We start from the raw sequence: 26982 nt of genomic DNA on the forward strand, positions 1-26982 counted from the left end.
GATGTGTTGTGCGTTCAGAGATGCTCTTCTGCATACCTCGGTTGTAATGAGTGGTTATTTGAGTTACTGTTGCCTTTCTATCAGCTCGAACCAGTCTGGCCATTCTCCTCTGACCTCTGGCATCAACAAGGCATTTTCGCCCACAGAACTGCCGCTCACTGGATATTTTCTCTTTTTCGGACCATTCTCTGTAAACCCTAGAGATGGTTGTGCGTGAAAATCCCAGTAGATCAGCAGTTTCTGAACTACTCAGACCAGCCCGTCTGGCACCAACAACCATGCCACGTTCAAAGTCACTTAAATCACCTTTCTTCCCCATTCTGATGCTCGGTTTGAACTGCAGCAGATCGTCTTGACCATGTCTACATGCCTAAATGCATTGAGTTGCTGCCATGTGATTGGCTGATTAGAAATTTGCGTTAACGAGCAGTTGGACAGGTGTGCCTAATAAAGTGGCCGGTGAGTGTATATCCGAAAGTTACTGAATACATATTCTGTTTTGTTACATATATCTGAAAGTTACTGCATAAGAATTCTGTTTTGTTAACTATATCTAAGTTACAACTGAAAGCTCTTATTTTTGCCCCAAAGAGTGAATAAATGCTATAATGCAATTTAAAATGCAGTTTCTACTGTTTCTATCAAATTGCAACCCCCCTCCCCCAAGATCAGGTGGAGGGGTCCTCAGGGTAGATCAAAAATACGCAGGGGGTCCAGGACCCCAAAAAGGTTGAGAACCACTGGTCTATTCCCTTGCCTACTAACATGGGGATCACCAGTTCGAATCCCTGTGTTACCTCCAGCTTGGTCGGGCATCCCTACAGACGCAATGGCCGTGTCTGCAGGTGGGAAGCCGGATGTGGGTATGTGCCCTGGTTGCTGCACTAGCACCTCCTCTGGTCGGTCGGGGCACCTGTTCAGGGGGGAGGGGGAACTGGGGGGAATAGCGTGATCCTCCCACGTGCTACATCCCCCTGGTGAAACGTCTCACTGTCAGGTGAAAAGAAGCGGCTGGCGACTCCACATGTATCAGAGGAGGCACTTGGTAGTCTGCAGTCCTCCCCGGATCGGCAGAGGGGGTGGAGCAGCGACCGGGACGGCTTGGAAGAGTGGGGTAATTGGCCGGATACAATTGAAAGAAAAAAGGGGGGAAGAAATCCAAAAAAAAAAAAAAAAAATTGAAGAACACAAGAGGAGTAAGGCACACGGAGGATGTGTGGAGGCCTATTTTCAGTGGTCTAACAAGTCAGGGAGAATTGATGCTATGCTTAAAGACAATAAATTGTCAGCCCATAGAGAGCAGTTTAAAGAAAAACATTTGGTGCTGGAAAAAATTGTCGACATAATTAAAGTCATAGGAAAGCAAGGGCTGAGCTACAGAGGTGGGGTTGACCAAGGCTGCGTATACCCTTGACAATGCTGCTGCTGACCACAGCATGTTTTTAGAGTTCATTTTACTTCTTAGCAAGTATGACCAATGCCTGAAATAACATGTGGACAACTGCATAGCAAAGAGCAAGGCGATGCACGAGGCAGGGGGAAAAGGGAGGGGGTCACTCGTCACATTTCTTTTAAAAACGACTGTAAACCTGATAATGGATGCTATCCAGAGCATCACTGCCAGTGATGTCAGAGGAGCCGGAATGTACTCCGTGCAAATTGATACCATCCAAGATACAACATCCAAAGATCCGTGCTCCATTATAGTGCGATATGTGACAGATACTGTACATGAGAGACTTTTTGCCTTAGTTAACTGTGAATTATCTTGCGGGCAGTATTTTGCCGAGACAGTGATGCAAACATTGGGCAGACTTAAACTTGAGCCTGATAACTGCATTGGCAACACAACTGACGGAGCAGTGAACATGCAGGGACGATATAACGGTTTCAGTGCATGTTTGATGTTACTCGCACATCCTCAATCTTGTATACTATGATACCACAAGCATTGTAGTTGAAAGTGCATCACTGTTTGACCTGATGAATGACATAGCTGTTTTTATTAACGAGTCACACAAGCGTATGGGACGAGATGACACTATACACAAACAATTGCCACAAGTGGCTCTTGCCCACAGGTGAAACATGGTGGTGGGCAAAAGACGCAGCACTCAGGAATGTTTTTGGTTCATTCAACAACCCACAAAGCGCATTATACGTTGAACTCCTTTTGACTCTTACAAGAACTGGACAGCAGGTAACCAATGTGGCCAACATACGTGTCAGAGTCAACTCGTACATGGAGGGCATTTACAGCATGAAACTGTCCTGACTGCTCAAATACTTCTCTGCATATTTGAACATGTGACCCCTCTCTCCAAATACCTCCAGACCAGTGGAGTAGACATGCTCATTGCATATTCCTTGGTCACTGGAATACACGATCAGCTCAGTAAATGTGCGAGAGACTGTGATGGAGTTAAGACAGCAGCCAGCCACTTTACTCAGTGCCAGATTGAGCGTTGAGTATGACTGCAAGGCCCTCACTGAAGACTCAGGCAGATACGTCTTATCAGATCCAGGTGCACAACGTAATCTCAGACACAGTCGAGGATGGTCTAAATCGTCGTTTTTTTGGTGAATGGAATGTTGCTTACAGATTTTGCCTGTCTTGGACCCTGAAGTTTTCTCAAGATTTGTAGGGAAGGTTTGGAGCCATCTGCAAAACTTAGCAAAAAACGTCTGCCATTTGAATGCAGGGCTACTACTGAGAATTTACAGACAGAGCCGACCAGTTTGGTCTATACTTGGGAAAAATTAAAGACCAAGGCTCTTGAAGAACATCACATAACCAGAACAACCATTGCAAACACAGAGAATTAAGAACCAGATGCGGTACACAAATGCGAGTTGTCATGTGGAAACTGCACTTCTGTTGCTACTGCGCACTTCAAAAGTATAATCAGTTCTGGGATGCCTATTATCTCATCTGACTCGCTTACAAATATGCCCTGACACTGCCTGTCATGCAGGTGGCATGTGAGGGAACATATTTTGCTTTTGAAATTTTTGAAAAACCGACTGTCAACATGGACCGAATCATCAACAATCTGGCAACAAGGAGTGATCTGCTACGACGGCATCTAACAGCATAAGGGTAGGACCTGATTTTCTTCCTCTTACGTGTGTTTTAATATGCTTCCATGCATGTAGAATAACTTTATTTAATGGTGGTTTATTAATTGGTTTTTTTATTGCGATGACCCATGCGTGGTAACACGCAATTTATTACTATATTCAGCTATTCTGTCGGAAATTTTTTGGTTACTCTAAAGATATATGTCCATACATGATGCTGAAAACTGGGGCATGGTACTACATGGTAATGGTATGATAATATCTCTCAATGCACTGTGGGCCGCTGGAACTCGTAATTTCTCGGTAAAATTAAGTGTCCCAATCCGACCCTGCTGATTGCCCACCAGAAACATATGTAACCAATTTAAATTTGACATTTTAAAAGGGCATTTTTGTTACTAGGTGAACAAATTCAAGAAAAGGAAACACGAAAGGACCCGTTTTCCAGTTCACCTCTATGCACAACAGAAAGACTAAACAAATCGTATTCCTGTTATCTACACCAATAATTCTGAGCTCGACACCTCCTGCCATACTCACCATGGGTGAACGGCCATATGCGGCCACAGCAGCAGCAGCAGCAGCACTCATCTGAGGTGACATGTTGTGAAGTCCAGCAGCATAGGCTGCTGCCCCTGCTGCACCAGCAAGCTCCCCATTCATTCCTGCTGCATGGGGCAACATGCCAAATGCACCTGGATATGGTCCTGGAACAGCCAGGGGGGTCCTCAGACCTGCAGCTTAGATGGGAAGATAAAAAGGAGGAGACAACAGTTACATGCTACACTCCAAATGTTCAAGACCTGGCCTTTTATGCACCAAAATCACAAGTGATATTAAGTCTTAACTTGTTTTACCGTTCCTGATATAAACTTGTAAGTGACTCTAGATAAGCACTCTTGGCTTTCTCACACCTTGGCATCATTTCAGAACCGAGTTCTGTATGTGCCTTGGAGATTTAATGTCAAAACTGCTAGTAGACATTCAAGAAATTGATATGTTTTAACTATGAAGAGGGCAGCTGTGCACATATGGTGGGGTTTCAACAAAATACAAGCATGTCAAAATATGCAAATGATTCAGACTTGCAACTTAAGTTCATCAAGACAGAAGCCAAGGAGACTAATAAGCAGGCCTACAATCATCTGAACCCCTCCGACCTAAATTGTGACATTAAATTCTCCTTGGGGGAACAATAAGAAAGAAAAGCAATATGACCGGACTTCTACCAAAGACTGGAAGAAAACAACAATGGTCATATGAAAAATCAAAACATCCCCCCACATGGTTTATACTTATATATGTAGCTACGGCTACAACCATTGGCTACTTTTAAAAGAATCCAACGATTAATTTATAATTAAAAAAAGATAATAAACATCATCATCCAGACAACTTCTAGCATTACTTTCATCTATTTCACAAAATCCATCCATCCATTATCTATTCCAGCAGTCATTGGGCGGCAGGCGGGGAGACACCCTGGACAGGCCGCCAGACTATCACAGGGCCAACACACATGCGCACGCACGCACGCACGCACGCACGCACGCACACACACACACACACACACACACACACACACACACACACACACACACACACACACACACACACTCATACCTAGGGACAATTTACTATGGCCGATTCACCTGACTTACATGTCTTTAGACTGTGGGAGGAAACCCACACAGACACAGGGAGAACATGCAAACGCCACATAGATAATGACCCGGGATGATCCACCAAGGTTGGACTACCCTGGGGCTCAAACCCAGGACCTTCTTGCTGTGAGGTGACCGCGTTAACCACTGCGCTGTCTACTAGCCTTTCACAAAATCATACAGTGAAATTTTATGGCATTATGAAAAAAAAGTAGATTCAAGATATTGGATTTTTGCTGATATCCAATGTTTTCCAACCCAGTTTGGCCGATTGCCAATACAGACATATGCACTTTTTTTTCCCACCTTGTTGCAGAGAACATGAAGTTTCTCCTGTAGTGGACTGAACTGAAGCTGATACACTGACCACGAAAGCTGCGCGCACCTGTGCGGGCATCGCACTGCTGGTCTACTTTTACACGGCTGGTCTATTTTTTTTCTCTACACGCAGCTACGCGGCCCTCCAACAGACGAGTACAATCTGTTTAAACATGATTAAAATAAATACCTCATTGTACCAGAGGCAAAGCAACACAGCGATGCAACCTTGTGGGGGGGGGGGGTTTCATTGTACATTATAATACTAAATCAATGTGTATCAATGATCCTGTAGTTAAAATAATCTAGTTAATTAATTCAGTACCAGTTAAAGCATTTACCACTTAACTTATCATTTTCCAAGCCTACTTGAAATCTCCTCCAAAAACTCCCCAGAAAGCACAGCTGGCACACAATCACAGGCAACACAGAGGCAGAAGGTCTAGCAGGTAAAAAAAACCCTGTTCCGCCCCGCATTCGTGACGCGCCACATCCGTGCCTGGTCAATGGTTCACATCGCATTGCGCATAATTAAAGAGTCAGCTTATCAGCCAATCGTATTGGCATTTGAGCCAATGCCGATATTTTATTTTAAAGCCTTTATCGCCTGCTACCGATGATGTGCCGATATCACCATGCATCCCTAAAAAAAGCCATCTCACAGCTTTGCTTTTTGAAATAAAGAGATATAAAGAGCCATTTCATTATCAAACTTACCTAGTAATAATACTCATAACACAACTTACTGCTTCAGATTATGCAACAAGTTTGGTTTGCTATTACTTTTGTGGCTCCAGTAACTGAGCTGCTAACGCTGAAAATGACTAATATTTTCAATTGAGGCTCAATAAGAAATGTACCTTGCATTAGCTGCAAAATGTTGCTTCCACCAACTAATAACATGATGCCTATGCATTAGCATCATGTTATTAGTTATGTTATTAAAGATCTAGCTTGCCATGGCAAGCTAGATCTTTATTTATAATAGTATAATTCGGTCTGTAAATCAGTCACACTGGTGTAGTTTTCAAGCACACTCCTTCACCATCTGTACTTATGTTTTAATGATAAAAGTTTAGCCCAATGACTTATCTTTAAAACATGTGTTGTTTGTTTTGGGGTTTTTGGGGGGGGGCTCATTATCATTGACAACACTGACAAGGAGGAAAAAAAGTTTCATCTGATATCAGATATCTAAACAAAAACAGCACAGTTTGAATATGATGATAAATGATATGTGCCTTGGTGATATGTCAGTATGACTGTCTATATTGTATTTTGACTGTCTTTGCAGGAATTGGTGAGCGCACAAGCCAGAAAATAGACTCAACACTGAAACCTTCATTTGACTTTTGGGATGCTTCAAAGCACTTCACATCAGACTAGGCTGATGTAAACAAGCATAGCTGTTAAGGTGGGTGTCCAGTCCACCCCCCCCCCCCAAACAAACCTTATAATCAAGGTTACCTTATTAAATATTATATTTCTTTTTTCCCCCTTTTTTTCTCCCCTATTGTACCCATCCAATTACCCCACTCTTCCGAGCCGTCCCGGTCGCTGCTCCACCCCCTTGGCCGATCCGGGGAGGGCTGCAGACTACCACACGCCTCCTCCAATACATGTAGAGTCGCCCAGTCGCTTCTTTTCACCTGACAGTGAGGAGTCTCACCAGGGGGATGTAGTGCTTAGGAGGATCACGTTATTCCCCCCAGTCCCCCCCCCAACAGGCGCCCCAACCGACCAGAGGAGGCGCTAGTGCAGCGACCAGGACATATACCCACATCCGGATTCCCACCCATAGACACGGCCAATTGTGTCTGTAGGGATGCCTGACCAAGCTGGAGGTAACACGGAGATTCGATCTGGCAATCCCAGTGTTGGTAGGCAACGGAATAGACCGCCACGCTACCCGGACACCCCAATTAAACATTATATTTCTTATAATTATAATGCACTTAGAGCCTCATTTCTAAAGACCTGACAAAAGAAAAAAAAAGTCACATAACCAAGGGAAAAGACACTGCCAGAGCAGGTGCTGCAAACTGCCGGTTTCAATATTATGATTGTACCTCCCAAAATAACAGCCCGAAAACTGCATATAGCCTTAATTTGACAATGAACAGAATTCTCCCCAAATCAACTGTGTTAACTGGAAAACATTTTAAAGAACTCTGAAAGGAAGCCTTGATGAATATGCATAAATGTACTCCGGATCCAGAGTCAAAGAGGCAAAGAAAAACCATATTGAGGCATTAAACGTTCAGTTTCACTTGACAAGAGGGCTTTAATATCGTTTCCTTAAATCTTAATCCACTAAAACAGATGCAAAATGTTGATAGTCAGCTGTTTCAAAGGTTTAGGACCCATGGTGAATAGAGGGGTTGTTTGAACCAGTAATATATTTGGAAAACTGAAACACCGATGCAAAGTTTGCTTTAAACCAATTGTATTACATTGAGCATGCATGCACACATCTTGCTAATTGCTCGAAGTAGTTAAGCAGGCCTATGTGTTGATGCCTTTAGTTAGATGCTCAAATGAAAAAATAAAAATGCACTAGTAAGTGTCATTTTTGCATTACCACATACTTTCATCAAATGTTGCAGTTTTGTGGTCAGTTGCAGTGTATTTCTTTTGATAAACAGATGTAAAATGCATTTACTGGGTGGGTGTGGCATCTCCATGGAGGGAGGTTTTGAAAGGCTAGGCCGAAGTCCAGGAGTGGAGCTTGGCCCAGGGGTTGAGTCTCCTCTTGGAGTGGGAGTGCTTGGCTTCAGACCTGGTGTACCTGCCTTGTCTCGCTGCAATGGAAAGAGGGACTTTAGAACTTTTCAAATCTATATTAAAATTTAACAAACTATGAGAATCATAGACATTAGTGTGACCTGTGAGTGAAAAACAGCTGGACTGACATCTCCCCGAAACTTAACGCTCGTGATGATAGCACATCAATTCATAACAATATCTTTACAACTGACCACCAAGGGACTAAAGGAACCTTTAGAATGGAAAATATTTAAGTTCCTTTTATTGTTCAAATCAATCTCTCTATCAATACATCTGTCCATCTGTCTATCAAGTCATTCTCACCATTGCTATTTCTTTGGATTTGAGGGAGGAGGAGCTTGCTGATGATGCTGTGGAGGCAGGGCTACAGGGGTCTTTCTTGAGGTGACGTGCTTTATCCAGGCCATTTTCCCTGGGAGAGGGGAGAGGGGTGCCACGGGGAGAGGTTGGGTCCTGGGAGAAAGAGGAGAAACAACTGTTAACATTCACCTGAGAACCTAATTCACAAGACACAAGGATTCTGCTACTGATGAGTGTTTCTAGATCACTGAAACAATTGCTCAAGGAGTATGCGATCGTGCCTTTCGATTATTTTTGACCCACCCAACAACAAAAAAAGCTGTTCTACTCAGAGATTGTTACTCTTAACATACCTTTTTATTAAATGAAATAACAGCAATTGTAATTTTCAAAAATCGCCATATTAAAGCAATTAAGTCTAATTATAGCACTGGACAAGGATAAGAGAGCATATCACCTCCACATTTAATTTCCTGTTGAATTTTAACTCATCTTGACACTTGTACACACAATGGGAACTTTCAGAAATATTATTATTAAAAAAAAACTGTTACATGTAGGGCTGTGTGATGATAGAAAAACATCTGACATTTCATATTATGCCCTGTCATTTATTTTGTTGTGTTGCGAATCACACACTTTACGGCAATATTTTTCTTCATTTGGAGTCTGTCCATCTTTTGCAAGGATTACATTAATACATTACTCTTATTAGCTTTTTACTTGCGAAGCTTTTATTGCACTTACAGTAAGGTAAATAGTGTAGTTGTTGTCAACTCTCCACCGCTCCACTGAGCTCCGTGTGTGGAGGGTCTGAGCCCCACCCGCGGTGAAACATAGCAGAGGAGAAGAGATGAGAACCTAACGTGACCATAAATGACAGCAAAACACAGTAGAGACTATGTTTATTTATGTTGTTCACCTAATATATGTGCACTCGTTTCATTTCAGCTCAGTGTGAGAGTTTCTACTGCGTTTTGCTGTCATTTATGGTCATGCTACTCCCCTCGTCTCTCTGTGGTTCAGCGAGGGCAGGGCTGCCCCTCCACACACACACACTGGGGGGCACAGACCAGAAACTATTTATTCATTGAATTTACAGATAATGTGTTACATACTGCTCAAAAAAATAAAGGGAACACCTAAAAACACAATATAGACCTCGAAGAATGAAATATTTCAGCTGAAAATCTTTATTTATTAGACAGAGGAATGTGTTTAGAGCAAAATAACCTAAGAATGATCAATGGAAATCAAAATCATTAGCCCATTAAGGTCTGGATTCAGAATCATACTCAAAATCAAAGTGGAAAATGAGAACATAGGCTGATCCAACTTCTGTGGAAATTCTTCAAGACGATTCAAAATGAGGCTCAGTAGTGTGTGTGGCCTCCACGTGCCTGTATGCACTCCCTACAACGTCTGGGCATACTCCTGATGAGACGACGGATGGTCTCCTGAGGGATCTCCTCCCAGACCTGGATCACGGCATCGGTCAACTCCTGGACAGTCTGTGGTGCGACATCGCATTGGCGGATGGTACGAGACATGATGTCTCAGAGGTGCTCGATTGGATTCAGGTCTGGGGAACCTGCAGGCCAGTCCATAGCATCAATGCCCTTGACATACAGGAACTGCTGACACACTCTGGCCACATGAGGACGAGCATTGTCATGCATGAGCAGGAACCCAGGGCCCACTGCACCAGCATATGTTCTGACAATGGGTCTGAGGATCTCATCCCGGTACCTAATGGCAGTCATGGTACCTCTGGCTAGCACGTAGAGGTCTGTGCGGCCCTCCAAGGATATGCCTCCCCAGACCATCACTGACCCACCGCCAAACCGGTCATGCTGGAGGATGTTGCAGGCAGCAGAACGTTCTCCACAGCGTCTCCAGACTCTCTCACGTCTGTCACATGTGTTCAGTGTGAACCTACTCTCATCTGTGAAGAGCACAGGGCGCCAATGGCGAATCTGCCAACCAAGATGTTCTCTGGCAAAGGTCAATCGGGCTGCATGGTGTTGGGCTGTGAGCACAGGCCCCAATTGTGGACGTCGGGCCCTCATACCATCCTCCTGCATTCTGTTTCTCACTGTTTGAGCAGAAACCTGCACATTAGTGGCCTGTTGAAGGTCGTTTTGTAGGGCTCCGGCAGTGCTCCCCCTGTTCCTCCTTGCACAAAGGACCAGATAGCGGTCCTGCTGCGGGGTTGTTGTCCTCCTGCGGCCCCCTCCACGTCTCCTGGTGTACTGGCCTGTCTCCTGGTACCTCCTCCATGCTCTGGACACTGTGCTGGGAGACACATCAAATCTTCTTGCCACAGCACGCATTGATGTGCCATCCTGGATGAGCTGCACTACCTGAGCAACTTCTGTAGGTTGCAGATACCGCCTCATGCCACCTCTAGTGGTGAGGGCACTAGCAAAATGAAAAACTAACCAAAGATCGGCCAGAAAAGATGAGGACAGGCAAATGGTCTGTGGCCACCACCTGCAAATCCATTCCTTTTATAGGGGTTGTCTTGCAAATTGTCTAATTTCCACCTGGTGGAAATTAGACAATTTACCAACAGGTGAAATTGATTCACAAATCAGTGTTGCTTCCTAACTGGACAGGTTGATATCTCAAAAGTGTGATTGACTTGGAGCTACATTGCATTGCTTATGTGTTCCCTTTATTTTTTTGAGCAGTGTATATTAGGGTGTCCGGGTGGCGTGGTGGTCTACTCCGTTGCCTACCAACACGGGGATCGCTGGATCGAATCCCTGTGTTACCTCTGGCTTGGTTGTGTGTCCCTACAGACACAATTGGCCATGTCTGTGGGTGGGAAGCCGGATGTGGGTATGTGTCCTGGTTGCTACACTAGCGCCTCCTCTGGTCGGTAGGGGCGCCTGTTCAGGGGGGAGGGGGAACTGGGGGGAATAGCGTGATCCTACCACGCGCTACGTCCCCCTGGTGAAACTCCTCACTGTCAGGTGAAAAGAAGCGGCTGGTGACTCCACATGTATCGGAGGAGGTATGTGGTAGTCTGCAGCCCTCCCCAGATTGGCAGAGGGGGTGGAGCAGCAACCGGGACGGCTCAGAAGAGTGGGGTAATTGGCAAAGTACAGTTGGGGGGGAATAAGTACAATTGGGGAGAAAAAAATAAGGAAAAGAAGAGGAAAAAAAGAAAATGTGCTATATTGTGATATGTATTGTTATCGGGATATGAAATTACCTTTATCAGGAAAGTACGCATTTTTATTTGCAATAATCACTGAAAAAAAGTTCAAGGGAAACAATGAAATCTAGAAGGGAGGAAACAGGCAGAAACAATATCGCATACATACTGACCTCATTGGAAACATCCACCACCAAGTTATCGTCACTTTTTTCTCCATCACTATCCTGCAAAGCCAGACCACATGATAGCAGATAGTAAATGCATTTGGAGTTTCAGTCTTACAGTTTTATTTACCAGGCACATCTCCTTAATTGCTCTTGTCCTGTAATTAGTTCACTGTCTTTCATGTGCAAATGTGTAATACAATCCTCCATACACATCTCATACTTGGCACTACAAAACCCTTCTTCACACACCAGTGGGCAGTGAAACACCTCAAATTAATTAAGACATAATTTCTTACATAGTGGCTGGAGTCCTTGTCATCTACTTTGCGTTTTTTGCTGTCATTGGGGAACTCTGGTCCATTACGTCGCTTGTCTGGGTTTCTCAGACTGTCTGACAGCAACGAGTTACTCTGGTGAGAGGGCAGTTGGACAGGACAACAGCGGAGAGAAGGAGACAGGAGGAAGATTTTTTTGGTTGAAAAAAATTAAGTGGAAAATTGAGGGCAAAGGGGGATAGAGAAAGAAGTAGGGAAAAAGTAAAAATAAAAAGAGAGAAATGAGAATGAATAAATAGTACAAAGAAATAGATTAACAGCCTCTTCAATATTCAGCATAAAATCCAAGTTCAGCTTCAGCCATGCGCAGTGTGCGTCCCTCCTCAGTGCCTCTAAATCTCTCTGTTCCATCTACCACTTACAACACCCACTCTATTATTTGGAGAGCAGGTTAGAAAAACAGACTCTTACTAGCAAATAGGCTAATGGTGCAACGCAGCGTGAATGTGAGTGTCAAAAACACTGGAAGATCAAACTCTCCTCACTGGGTAACACCCCATACACACAGACACACACACAAACACCTCTGAAGTTGAAGATTACATTGAGTGGCTCTCAAAATCTATCAGTGCTCCCTCTCCTGGTTCTGACAACCTGCAATGACAGAGCTGTGTGTGTGCGTGTGTGTGTGTTGAGTGTAATTGACGATGAAAGCTGGTGTGTGGGAGCAAGTGTGTAAACGACAGTGTACATGTGCTTACGTGTGTGTGTGTGTGTGTGTGTGTGTGTGTGTGTGTGTGTGTGTGTGTGTGTGTGTGTGTGTGTGTGTGTGTTGAGTGTAATTGACGATGAAAGCTGGTGTGTGGGAGCAAGTCTGTAAACGACAGTGTATGTGTGCTTACGTGTGTGTGTGTGTGTGTGTGTGTGTGTGTGTGTGTGTGTGCGTGCGCACATTACTTGCACAGCTCTCCCCCCTGTGTCCCAGGACACCAAACATACACCAAACCCCCTCTGGCCTCCTGGCCAACGAATTCTATTGTTAATGGATTAAAGCTTTATGTTGAGTCCATTATAGTCTCGGCCTGTCAATGAAATGTGCATCCAACACACACACACACACACACACACACACACACACACACACACACACACACACACACACACACACACACACACACAGCTTGGGATTTGAGGGGGAAAAGGGTAAATGAAGGAGGAATAGCTGAGGGTGGACGACTGGGGGAGGAGGAGGAGAAGAGAATAAGATTAGAGGACAGAGAGGATGAAGGGAGGGGTGAGAGTGTGGAGGAGAAAAGAGGTGACAAGAGAGGAGTTAGAGAAGAGAGGGGCAGAAAATCTGCATTCTGCCAAAGGCCCCTTCCTTCACACCCTCCTCTCATCCTCCCTCCCTCATTGAAAGGTTTTAGTGAGCCGAGTACAGGAGCACTGACCTGCAAAACATAAGCAATTTCCCCCCTTCGTCCCTGCTCGGTCCCCTTTTAGAGCTCTCTCTCTCTCTCTCTCTCTCTCTCTCTCTCTCTCTCTCTCTCTCTCTCTCTCTCTCTCTCTCACTCACACACACACACACACACACACACAGAAGCCCCCCCCCACAACACCACCCCAAAAAAAGCTCTGTCAGTGGCGCTAATATTAAACACAATGAGAGTCTTTAAGCGCGGGATCAGGGGCGATGGGGGGGAAGGAGAAAAAGAAGGGGGTAATCTGCTCACTGAGGTGTTAAATAGGCACAACAATGCAGGCTGGGCAGGATGAGAGAGAGAAGGGGGAGAGGGAGAGAGCGTGTGCGTGTGCGTGCATGTGCGCGCATGTGTGTGTGTGTGCACATGACCGTGCTAAAAGGCTCATTTGGAGGAGAAAGGAAGCCTAACAGTTCAGAGCAGATCTAGGGCAGAACGAAAAAACAGACAGGCTAAACCCCTCTCCCCGTGAGCCCCTCACACAATTTTACACATTTTGCACTGGGCAGTTTAAAATACACAACTTAAACATGTCACTTCAAGGCCTTTTGGCTGTGAGAGAGAGGGGAAAAAAACTGCATGAGAGTAATGGCTTAGATATCTTGTTATGGTGCCTTTACACATACAGAAGCTACTTGATCAGCAGGTGTATTCAACCGAATGCATCCAGAGACTCTGGGACGTTCTTAATGTAACTTTTTGGATCCCACAAGTCTTCATTTTTTTGAAGACAAAAGTCTTAACTTACAATACTGAAGGTTGTAGTCCCGGTTACTTTTAATTCTCACATTTGTGTTTTAGTAGTACACTGTGCACAGTATTTTCCACAATGACCTAACCAATAAAATGCTACATGTTCAATAACAGATTGGTTCAACCATAATAACCACTTCCAAAACACAGGAGAAATAAAAGAAACAACAGCTAATTCATTAGTTTGGCAAAACAGGAAGTGAGACACCATGGCAGCAGTCTTAAAAACAGAAAGTACTTACTGTGCCAGGCTCACGCTCTGAAGTACGTACGGATGTCAGTGCAGCAGAGGATGGAATAAAGCCACCAAATAAAAAAAAGGAAATAGAAAGCAAAGAATTGGAATTCTGCTCCATTGTATGTGTTTCAGTTAATTTATCATCAAAACCCCAAGATGTCCCACAAGTAGACGTGTGGGACCCCAAGCATTCTGGTTCAGTAATAACCTCATATAAAACATACTGACACCACTGAAAACCAAACAGATTGTGACAAGGAAACATTTACAAATCTTCAATGGATTTCCACAACAGACATTTGATCAGGTTTTCTCACTACCTTGTCCTGGCAAGCTGATCTAAATCCCACCCCCTGCCCTAACCCCCAGGATCTTCAAATACTACCAGCATATCCTCAAGCTGAGACATCATCAATTACACTGCCTCTTGTATATTGTTGTGAAGTTGCTGAGTTTGTGGCCATGCTTGCTCACCTCTCAGGTGCTCGGGCCCTGACAGTTGGGGCTCTGATCCGGCCGGGTGGGGCTTTTTATCCACTGCCTCTTTTCCAGCCAGGTGTGGGGGCAAAGCACCAAGGGCTCCAGATAGAGCCAAGAGACCAGCTGAACCACCGAGCTGTGAAGGATGGAGGCCCGTGGGGTGGGGCGTGAGAGGCACAGGGGCACTGCCTCCGTGGCCATGGGATAAATGCTGCTGCTGTAGAGGTAGGTATCAGGTGGGTTGGGTGGGTGAGGGAGGGAGGGAGGCAGAGAGAGGGAGAGAGAAAGAGAACATCAGAGATGTAATAATACATGTTTGACTGGTTGATAAGTAGGCTGTCTCTACCTGCATGAATAAACCCAAGTGTTATACAGGGAGTATATAATGAACAGCCATCTGTAGTTAGATCAATAAGGAGATATAGCCATATTCAAGTCTAAAACAGATGGGCCAACTCACTATGTGTCTGAGTTTTACACCATCTCAACAGGCTGCTGTAGTCTACAAGGCAGTGAAGACACCCCCCCCCCCCATGCACAACACACACGAGCGCACACATGCGCACAAACACACCTCCCTCCCTACCTCTAGGGTCAAACACTGAACAATACTGACAGCTGGGATCACAGCCCTGAGCCTGAGGATGTGATGGGAGAGGGGATGGGGGTGAATGGTAAGGAGCGACAGGAGTGGGGGAGAGGGAGGTGAGCCCCAGCTGCTGCCTGCAGTGCTTGGTCTTATGAGGGAGTGGGAAGGAGGTAAGAGGGCAGAGAGAGATTTGAAGGGAGGGAGAGAGAGGGGGGCTCTGGGTGGATTGGGGGGCGTTTGGCTGGCTGCTCTGCTCTCTCTTTCACACCAAATCAGGCGCTCGTCTGAGCGTGAAATGCCTTTGTGTTCCAAAACATCATTATTGCCTCTTCAGACAGTAGCTGCGGGAATCCAAGCTCACCAATTCACCGAGGGGAGGGAATGGAGGGGGAGGGGAGAGGGGAAGGAGAGAACGAGAGAAGGGAGGGGGTGCAGGAGGCGAGTCAGCAGGGGTGGGGATGGAGTACTGAAGGTCAAACCGACTTTTTATCTCACCTAATTGACTAACCCACCCCCCCACCCGCAGCACACATATACACATACCACCTTCCAACTGCTCCAACCTCCCCGCCTTCTCTTCCCCTCCTCCCTCCCTTACCCCCCCCCCATAAATGACAGAAAAACAACGCCATTGCTTTAACCAGCCCCCTGGCCTGCTCATGCACGCACGCACACACACACACACACACACACACACACACACACACACACACACACACACACACACACACACACACACACACACACACACACACAATATTCCTCGGTTGACTAGCTTGCCAAACAATCAAACATAAACACACACGTCACACTTGATCACGCTGACATACATATACAGAGCCACGATAAACAAGGCTAGTGCACGCACACGCACAAACACAGCCATCTAAGTCCTTGACTGTTGTTCTGGGGATGATAGGAATGCATGCTCTGCTTCACACACAGACAAGACACACACACACACACACACACACACACACACACACACACACAGACAAGACACACACACACACACACACACACACACACACACACACACACACACACACACAGGACCCCTGGTGGGAGTAAATGGAGGGGAAGTATTGGTGGAGGCAAGGGGAGCCCTGGTTTGTCAGGGGGGGTTAGTGTGAGCTGGTGTGTATGTGCTCGTGTGGAGAGAGGCAGGGGCAACATGCTTCATTACACTCATTTAACTCACACAAACGGGCTGAATGACAGGCTGGCATGGGAGATGGGAGGATAAGAGAGGAGAGGAGAGGAGGGGAGGGGAGTATAGAGGCAATGCTGAACCCCCCCCCCCAACAAACACTGGAATCCTGCAATTAAGACTCAAACAACAACTGCCAAATCAGCACCCCGCACCAACACACACACACACACACACACACTCACACACACCTCAGATTAATCCCAGCCCACACCCATATCCTTCACCAAGCTAAAGCCATTTGAACATTTAGTCTTCTGCCATTTTCCTAAACTGACCCCCCCCCCCAAAAAAAAGACTCCACTCCTTTCAGGAGAGCAAGCCCTCCTATAAAACTCAGTGTTCTCAACCCCCTTCTTCTATGCCCATAAGCCCCCACCCCACCCCCAAAAAACTGTTTCTCAGCCAAACATCACCACTCAGCCGCTACGAAAAGCCTTCCCTTTTTGCCTCTGGCTTTTTGTCTCTGCTATCCAAAGCCCACAAACTCCACATAGAATTGCAGAGTCACTCACAATCTGCCATCGTAGACTGAAACCCAGTCTTTTGAAGGGGCATCTCCTATGACCCTCTCCTTGTTGAAATGTTTCTCTCAATTGCTCCTCAATCCCTCCATCTCCCTTGTACGTTCTGCTTGTACTGTTTCTCATAGCACTTCTCACCGTCATAAATCCAAGGAATATTGTCAGGACACTATGCCACAGACTTTGATTCATTCTGGACATTTTAATTAGAGTCATCTTCAAAGTTGCAAGTGCCTTCCAATCTGCTGAGAGGGTCTTTTCTGTTATAGGGAAATACGGATAATGATATGGGCTGAAATTTGATATAATGGTATAATATAACTGAAGCTAAAACAAATCAGTAGCAGAAAATGTCATGGTCATTAGCCTGGGATAAAGTTAAAGTTGTTTTTTTTCTCGGCTCCTGGGCTACTCAAAGGGACATACCAACTACATTTGAAGTAGCTCTCTGAAAAGTAACACATTTACTCATTAATAAAAATTGCTGGCAATAAAGATAAGAAAAAAAGTTTTCCCCTGACTTTCTGTACTTCAAATTATAATTTTATTACTTTCAGTTAGGACAATTCAGGTACCATTTTCATGATTAACATCAAAAAAGTTCACAATACAATTTTGTTGCTATTGACTCCACGGTTTTCTTTTTTCAGTCTTTCTCTCACTCACTTGTCCTTCTCTATCTGCCTCCTTCGTTCTCATTCTCGGAGCTGCTGGGAGCGGGTCTGTGTTTGCAACATGGCCACACAGGCAACACAACAAAGTTTTCTCAAGGGGCAGATGAAAATGCAAGCAGTTTAGATAAATCTAAACTAGATATATCTCGAATTTGTCCAAATTAATTATGACAGGCAAAAAGACCTGCAAAGAACTGTTACAGCAAAAGAAGTGTAAAAGTAAATATGGATGTGTAGCCTCCCTCTAATAAAGCTTGGGTAAGCTTTGGTGCAAACAGTTAGTTATACACTAGGTCAAGGACAAATTCTGGTCACTGACACTCTCTCACACTCTCTCTCTCTCTCACACACACACACACACACACTTACAGTGCTACATAACTTCTAGGGACAGTAAGGCTCCAATTCCCTTTTCAAAGTGCTTTCTAACAAACTCCTATTTTTTAGCGACTTTTCTGAAACTCTTTCTCTGATGGCAGGGCATTTTATTTTTGAAGGTATGGGCGATAAAAACCACAAATACACAGACAAACATGTAAAAAGTAAGTAGAAGAATACACACTGTAGGCGGAAGGCCTGGTAGTCCACGTACCCCGATGACAGCATTCAGCTCTGCCATGGTCACCTGCTTGGCTCGCTCCACAGCTTGGACCACCTGCTGCTGATGCTGTAACACACACACACACACACACACACACACACACACACACACACACACACACACACACACACACACACACACACACAACATTACTGTTTATCAAGACAAATGGCCCTGTTTAAATGATCTATAGTGCATGGTCTAAAGCACATGGTGCAGGTGCATTCAGGGCATGTCCAAATCAACTTTTGCGAGTTAAACAGTGCATAATCTGAGCGCAAAGTAAGGCGCAAAGGCATTGTTCCTGGTCTCTTAATTAATCATAGGTGTGTTTTGGAAGTAACATGAATTAAACCGGAGTGTCATCTCCGATTCCCTTTAAAAGCCAGGTGCTCTTGCACCTTGGCGCATTGCTATTTAAATGGCAGCTACATGAAGTTGGAGAATTGAACAGTTTTCTGCTGAGGAAACGGATCTGCTCGTGTGTGAAGTGAACGCACGCTAGTAGACCATCTACAGGAGCAGCAGGGACCACCAAAGCTCCCTGAGGTGAAGCAGGCATGGGAGGAGGGAGCGGTGAGCGTGTCCTCATCTTCTGGCATCACCAGAACGGCCGCACAATGTCGAAAGCAGAATAATGATGTCAAGAGACAAGGAAAACAAAAGCTCGCTGCTCACCGAAAACATCAGTTGCGATTAGCTAATTATGAAAAATATTATAACCATTTTGGCATTTATTTTTTAAATATCGTAATGTACACAATAATAATCTTTCACATTGTACGTTTTTTAGTGGTAATCTTTTGCATGTTTGTGCACTACTGCGCATCCCTGTTTGTGTAACAAGCAGAGTGTACACGCGCTGCCCACCTGCCTACGTAGGCGCATCTTACTATCTAAATATTGTGCCCTTTAAATAATAGCAAACTGTGCCATTGACTTTAGACCAGGGTTTTGTTGGTCATGGCGCAATCGCTTTCCACTGCCTCAAGGTAGCAATGCACCAACAATGGACCTGAGCACACTTCATTTTAAGACCAACACGCCCATGGGCACACAGATGGGCACAAGTAAATCTGCTACATGGGTGCTGGATGGGAAAATTACAACTGCATCAGTCGGAAACTAGCAACGACATTTGCGCTGCGCGCTGGGTGTAAGCTAGGGTCCAAAGAGTATTAAAGCTAGACTGCTGGACTTTTACATATAAATGAATGTCCATGATATTCAAGCCCTTGCCAAACCAGTTCACACAATGATGATTAAGCCTATCACTGCCAGGTAAATCTCTCTGTATTTCACAGTATACCAGAGTTTTAAATCTGGTGTCTAGGGTGACATTCCCGCGCTGCGTTCCTGCGCTGGCACACTGAAGGCGATACGTAGTGATGCATTTTACGTCAACCAGCAATGACTGCTTTGCCAGAGCTGCACTTCCACGTGACAGAAGTGTCCGCATGCCTCTAACTGGCTTGCCTTCAGGGCTTTCTGCCAGAAAGCTTCTGGGCTTGGAAGCTATCGCGAAAAAAACCAAGTGTCCAAGAAAAGTGCTCCTGAGAAAAAAGAAATTCAGCATTATGGGAAGGATTAAAGTCGAAAAAAGAAAGCGATCAATGGCAAGAACAAAAACGGATGACCATTATTGTAGCTTTTCCTCTGGAGAGCGCTGAATGAAGAGAAATACTCTCATCGCCAGAAGGGGGAGACAAAATTTCTGCATTGCAGGTTTAAGATGTTACTCTGACAGTTACATTTTTTATTTATATTGTTTTATATTTAGTTATCATTTATGCCCTTTCTGAATATAGCGTGTGCTTTTCATATTCTCTATAAAATGTGAGGTTGCAATGTTGAGAGATGTACTTTACATAAACACTGATGTTTTATTCATTCATGTTAAGATTGGCTTCCTCTTGCAGACAATTTTTTATGTTCTCCCACCATGCAGAAGAGAAGAGTAGCAACAGCATAGCAGAGTGTGGAGGCGGGCAGAGACAACTACAGAGCAATACGAATGAGCAACGTAAAAAACAGTCTCAACACCATAGAAAGATGTGTGCGCACGCACGCACGCACGCACGCACGCACGCACGCACGCACGCACGCACGCACGCACGCACACACACACACACACACACACACACACACACACACACACACACACACACACACACACACACACACACACACACACACACACACACACACACACACACACACATACCTCCTGAGAGAGGAAGGGAATGACTTGTGCACAGATGGTGTTCAGTCTCTTGGCAATCTCAGTCTGAGAGAAAAAGACAAACGGGAAGGTGGGGTGGAGGGGTTGTTAATAGCATAATACCATAATTACAGTCATTTAGATTGGACAGCTGTTCAGCATCATCAATCAGGAGTTACATGCACGCGCACACACAGAAAACAAACTTCCACCACCACAACAACAAGCAGTGACCCCCCCACACACACACCACCACTACTCTCAAGCAACGCAAAAATTACACCCATCCACTTCAATACACATACACACGAGCCTCATGCAAAAACACATACATACACAATATGATGACAAATTTCCATTCTAATTATCAGTCTGAGATCAAGTTTCCTTCTTGCCTACTCAATTTCTCTTTTTTCTCTTCCCCTATCCTCGGTTCCCTCTTGTCTCTCTTCCCATCAGCACTTCACCATAATCTCATCAGTTCCTAATTTCATTTGGTCCTCATTCTAGTATCCTTGCCAACACATCCGCCTGCCCCCCCAACCCCCGGAGGTGGCTACAATTGGCTGAAACCAGATACCCCCACTGTGGCATCAAATCAGATAAAGGGGCTCATATTACATATCATCCAATCAAATTGATACGAGGTGGGTCAGGGCAAAGCAGGAATTGGAGGAGCCTTGAAATGTAGTAATGGCTCATAACCCCCCATGAATAGAAACACACGTTAGTTTGCTTTTCTGGATCTAAAAAGCTTAGTCTACCTCAGCCTTTCAGCACAGAAACTTTGCTCTCATGTGACCTTACACACAAACACATAATCCAACAGCTACATACATAAAGAACCCCCCCCCACACACACACACAAAACTCTCACCTAATAACACACCAAAAATTGCTCAACAGCAATTGAGCCAATCTATACACACACACATATATATATATACACATACACACACACACACACAGACACACACACACACACACATATATATACACACACACATGGATAGAACAAATCTACTCAGAATAAACCATAAAGGAACTCAATAGGAGACTAGTTTACCCAGAATGAACCTAGCCAGATCCAAATAATTTACTTTAGCCAGAGAACACCTTCAGGAAATTAAACAAGGAACTAGAATACACTTGGGGGTAAGTAAATATGGAAGTACTTAACCTCAAGTACACCTTCGCATAAGTACATTGGAAGAACCACTTTACGGTTGTGTCTAGACAGTAACCCTTGATTTGTGAAACTCCCGCGGGATATTTTGCCTAACCTTAACCTAACACATGTACGAGTTTTGCAAATCCAGGGTAACCATCTAGAAACGAGCCCACTTTACCCTGAACCCCCCTGAGAAGAGCACCTTTAAACTACAATAAACATGATACACCTAAGAGTAAAGTGTGGGTGCAGACAAGTGTAGGAGCAGACTACATCAACAAGGTGAAAATGGGACCAAAATTATGGTCAGAATGAATGTGAGTCAAAGAAATTCTGAAAACCAGGTAGGAAGATAAATGTTAATATACCTCATCAGATAGTTCTACTGGTATGAAATAATTTTGTTTAAATTTAAAATGTCATGTAATAGCAACAGAGCAACGTTTTATATCTCCTTGCAACAGAACATTTTAAACTCACTGAGGATTTACTAAAGGTTTGCCTTGGAGAAAACCGGTCTAATTCCAGCTAATTGGTTGATAGCTACTACAAATAGTAACTCAACCTCATAACACCAAACCCCAGCTAAATACACACCACGAGAGAGCTAAATAAAGAGCTATTATGACCAATATACACCTGGTCCTCTATTCTGTCTGGGCCATTCTCAGAAGTCTGAGTTGTAAGCTTATAATTAGCCTTGTATAGAAGCTCATTGGTTAAAGTGTCTGAGAATAGTCTGACCTACTGCTATTGGGTCAGCCTGGCTAAGCTGACCAAGGTAGCAAATTCATGCCAACAAAGCTAATGAAGATCAAACAAATAGGTTTAATGCCACAAATCCCAGAAGTAGCAAGCTGAATGAAGAAACTTTGTTGCAGGTCATGACTTGAAAGACTTTGGAGTAAGGAACCCCACATCTAAGACTCACAAGAATAGGATTAAAGCACATGCTAAGGCTACAGAAGGTAAAAAGGCTAAATAGCGCTTACAAAGGTTAAACAAGGTACCAGGGTGACCCAGAACAGTTTGACGATGAAGTGGCTCAAAAACTACCACTGATTGTACAAGTTGTTGCCTGTTTAGGTAGTTTATGCTAGGGATGGATTCATACAGGTCAAATCAAAGTTTCCGTTATCTGGTAATTAGGTTTTGTTTTTTTTAAACTGGGAAAATCTGTTAAAGTCCGACATATTAAATGCCTCTAGTCATAATGCCCAATGAAAATAATTACCTCTAAGCACAATTTGAATTGTACTAAAATAGGTTAAAATTAAATTTCCATATCTGTTACCTGCGGCTTGGTTGGGCATCCCTACAGACACAATTGGCCGTATCTGTGGGTGGGAAGCCGGATGTGGGTATATGTCCTGGTCGCTGCACTAGCACCTCCTCTGGTCGGTCGGGGCGCCTGTTCAGGGGGGAGGGGGAACTGGGGGGAATAGCGTGATCCTCCCATGTGCTACGTCCCCCTGGTGAAACTCCTCACTGTCAGGTGAAAAGAAGCGGCTGGCAACGCCACGTGTATCGGAGGAGGTATGTGGTAGTCTGCAGCCCTCCCCAGATCGCCAGACGGGGTGGGGCAGTGACCGGGACGGCTCAGAAAATAGGGTAATTGTCCAAGTACAATGGGGGAGGAAATCAACCAATCAATAAATAAAATTCCATATATCCTTCTATTTAAAAAAATTAATCTTTTTTTTTCTTTTTCTTTTTTTATGAATGTGTAGGCTAGTGTGCCAAACTGGCCAAGGTAGCCTGCTTTATCCCCATCTCCAGTGTGCCAGCAGACAGACGGTTCTGTCTATAGAACCGAATCTAAATTGCACAGCGAAGTCGCCCTGAGGAGGACAAGGTCACAAGTCTTATGCACATTCCAAGTTGTGGAGAGACACTTGGCACCTTTGATTTTAAGTCGGCAGCTGCACCCTTCACTGCTGCGAAAAAGCATAAGAAGTAAAATTATGTGAGCCGACAATAGGTTATGGTTATTTTTTCTCATGTTTTCAAAGAGTTTTTATTCTATTTGATTTTATCTGAGTCGAAAAAAGGCCTATAGTGAATGGAAATTATCCGATTTCAAGTTTGTAGCAGTACACCACATTTAACATTTTATGAGGCAGATAGACGTGTTTTTTTGTTTTGTTTTTTTTTACAGTGCATCCGGAAAGTATTCACACCCCTTCACTTTCCCCACATTTTGTTATGTTACAGCCTTATTCCAAAATGGATTAAATTACTTTTTTTCCTCATCAATCTACATACAATACCCCATAATGACAAAGCAAAAAAGGTTTTGTAGAAATTTTTGCAAATTTATTAAAAATAAAAAACTGAAATATGCATGTACATAAGTATTCACACCCTTTACTCAGTACTTGGTTGAGGCACCCTTGGCAGCGATTACAGCCTCAAGTCTTCTTGGTTATGAAGCTACAAGCTCGGCACACCTATATTTGGAGTATTTCTCCCATTCTTCTCTGCAGATCCTCTCGAGCTCTGTAAGGTTAGATGGGGAGTGTCGCTGCACAGCTATTTTCAGGTCTTTCCAGAGATGTTCAATGGGGTTCAAGTCTGGGCTCTGGCTGGGCCACTCAAGGACATTCACAGACTTGTCCCGAAGCCACTCCTTCATTGTCTTGTCTGTGTGCTTAGGGTCGTTGTCGTGTTGAAAGGTAAACGTTCGCCCCAGTCTGAGGTCCTGAGCGCTCTGGAGCAGGTTTTCATCAAGGATCTCTCTGTACTTTGCTCCATTCATCTTTCCCTCGATCCTGACTAGTCTCCCAGTTCCTGCCGTTGAAGAACATCCCCACAGCATGATGCTGCCACCACCATGCTTCACTGTAGGGATGGTATTAGCAAGGTGATGAGAGATGCCTGGTTTCCTCCAGACGTGACGTTTGGCATTCAGGCCAAAGAGTTTAATCTTGGTTTCATCAGACCAGAGAATCTTGTCTCTCATGGTCTGAGAGTCCTTTAAGTGCTTTCTGGCAAACTCCAAGCGGGCTGTCATGTGCCTTTTACTGAGCAGAGGCTTCCGTCTGGCCACTCTACCATAAAGGCCTGATTGGTGGAGTGCTGCAGAGATGGTTGTCCTTCTGGAAGGTTCTCCCATCTCCACAGAGGAACGCTGGAGCTCTGTCAGAGTGACCATCGGGTTCTTGGTCACCTCCCTGACCAAGGCCCTTCTTCCCCGATTGCTCAGTTTGGCTGGGCAGCCAGCTCTAGGAAGAGTCCTGGTGGATCCAAACTTCTTCCATTTACGAATGATGGAGACCACTGTTTTCTTCGGGACCTTCAAAGCTGTAGACATGTTTTTGTACCCTTCCCCAGATCTGTGCCTCGATACAATCCTGTCTCGGACATCCACAGAACATGGCTTTGACTTCATGGCTCGGTTTCTGCTCTGACATGCACTGTAAACAGTGGGACCTTATATAGACAGGTGTGTGCCTTTGCAAATTATGTCCAATCAATTGAATTTACTACAGGCGGACTCCAATCAAGATGTAGAAACATCTCAAGGATGATCAGTGGAAACAGGATGAACCTGAGCTCAATTTTGAGTGTCATAGCAAAGGGTGTGAATACTTATGTACATGCAATATTTCAGTTTTTTATTTTTAATAAATTTGCAAAAATTTCTACAAAACCTTTTTCACTTTGTCATTATGGGGTATTGTGTGTAGATTGATGAGAAAAAAAAGGAATTCAATCCATTTTGGAATAAGGCTGTAACATAAAAAAATGTGGGGAAAGTGAAGGGGTGTGAATACTTTCCGGATGCACTGTAAGTAGCTTTTATTCTGTTTTATTTTATTTTATCTGAGACTATGTAGGCCAAAGGAATTTATTTGTGTTTATATGTTGCCCCAACGAACATAGGCTAGTGTAATATTTATTTATTTACTTTTAAAATACCATCATGCATGTGTGTCTATTGACGGGACTTATTTTATTTGAATAAAGTAGCCTACTTTTCAATGAAAAATATTATAACTCTACATGCCTTGATGACATCATTCTTTTAATATAGCCTGCTTATCAACTGTTTTTAAACTCAATAACCACAGATAATATTTGACCGTACTTTCTCCCATTTGTCCGGGACATTTAAATCTTCCAGGACACGTTGACTGGCACCAATTTTTTCTAATGGAAACCCTGGGTTAAATTGTAGAAAGTTAGCATTCTATGATAGAGGCTGACTAGGGAGACGCTGCATATGGACTATAGAATAGGCCATAGGCCTGGGCGATAAAACGATAGTGATATGTATCGGTGATAGACACTTCATCAATAGCAATTAGAAAACTGTTCGATAGAATGTTCGATAGTTCCACCTAAATGCATTAAATGCAAACTGCTATGACCGCACATAACGAATATGCATGCTCCCTCCCTGGCTCATAAACAACCTATCATATCCCTTGATGACGGAGCATGCTACAAGTGACCCGCAAACAGCCAATCATTTAGCAGGTGTCTTGTTCAGCTGCACAATCGATATGTGGCACAACAACAGAACCAGTTTGGAGTGAGAAAATGAGTGCAGATGGTGAGGAAATTGGTGATAAAAAAATGACAGGTCAGCTCGCCAGTATGGCAGGTTTCTGGTTTTTTTTTTTGTAAGTTTGACGAATATCAGAACATTGTGGTGGCTAAATTCAAAGTAAGATAGTTAAATTAAAATAAAATGCTTAGATTCAACTTTTTTTCCCCTGGTCTTTGCAAAAAATAGGTCATAAGAAATTATCAATAATTACTAAAATGTTTTTAATCAAAAAAGTATATTAAAATTTTTTTATTGAATTGCTCTGCGTGCCCGCACTAATGACCTCACGTGCCACAGTGGCACGCGTGTCATAGGCTGCTGACCCCTGCTCTAAATGGTTCATAAGTGTGAATATGAGTTGGTTTCCCCCAGGTGCTCTGGTTCCTCCCACAGTCCAAAGACATGTAGGTCAGGTGAATCGGCTGTACTAAATTGTCCCTAGTGTGTGTGTGTGTGCGTGCGTACGTGCGTGTGTGTGGGCCCTGTGATGGCCTGGTGGCCTGTCCAATGTGTCTCCCCGCCTACTGCCCAATGACTGCTGGGAGAGGCTCCAGCATCCCTGCGACCTTGAGAACAGGGTACGCGGTTTGGGATGATGGATGGCTATCGAATGAAATGAAACATTTTATCGAGATACATTTTTCAGCTATATCGCTTATCCCTAATAGGAGACAACATGGAAAAATATCCTCATACTTGAAAAAAGTTAGGTATCTACAGATGCTAA

At 44.2% G+C, this 26982-nt stretch overlaps 1 protein-coding gene across 4 annotated transcripts in view; it reads right to left on the minus strand.

Annotated features, from left to right (window-relative positions):
- LOC130124212 (transducin-like enhancer protein 1) overlaps positions 1–26982 on the minus strand; it is a 46506-nt gene that overhangs the window by 13186 nt on the left and 6338 nt on the right. For 2 of the 4 annotated variants that reach the window (XM_056293681.1, XM_056293689.1), the window contains 8 exons: positions 18270–18374; positions 14705–14927; positions 14235–14251; positions 11780–11893; positions 11487–11540; positions 8154–8303; positions 7726–7864; positions 3622–3821 (listed from right to left, as the gene is read on the minus strand). In XM_056293681.1, coding sequence (XP_056149656.1) covers positions 3622–3821; positions 7726–7864; positions 8154–8303; positions 11487–11540; positions 11780–11893; positions 14235–14251; positions 14705–14927; positions 18270–18374 — 1002 coding nt within the window. Of the gene's footprint in view, positions 1–3621; positions 3822–7725; positions 7865–8153; positions 8304–11486; positions 11541–11779; positions 11894–14234; positions 14252–14704; positions 14928–18269; positions 18375–20532; positions 20596–26982 lie in introns of all 4 variants that reach the window. The other 2 variants (XM_056293674.1, XM_056293667.1) reach the window with 2 other exon arrangements.

This window comes from Lampris incognitus, chromosome 1, assembly GCF_029633865.1.
Source record: "Lampris incognitus isolate fLamInc1 chromosome 1, fLamInc1.hap2, whole genome shotgun sequence".
Lineage (NCBI taxonomy): Eukaryota > Metazoa > Chordata > Actinopteri > Lampriformes > Lampridae > Lampris > Lampris incognitus.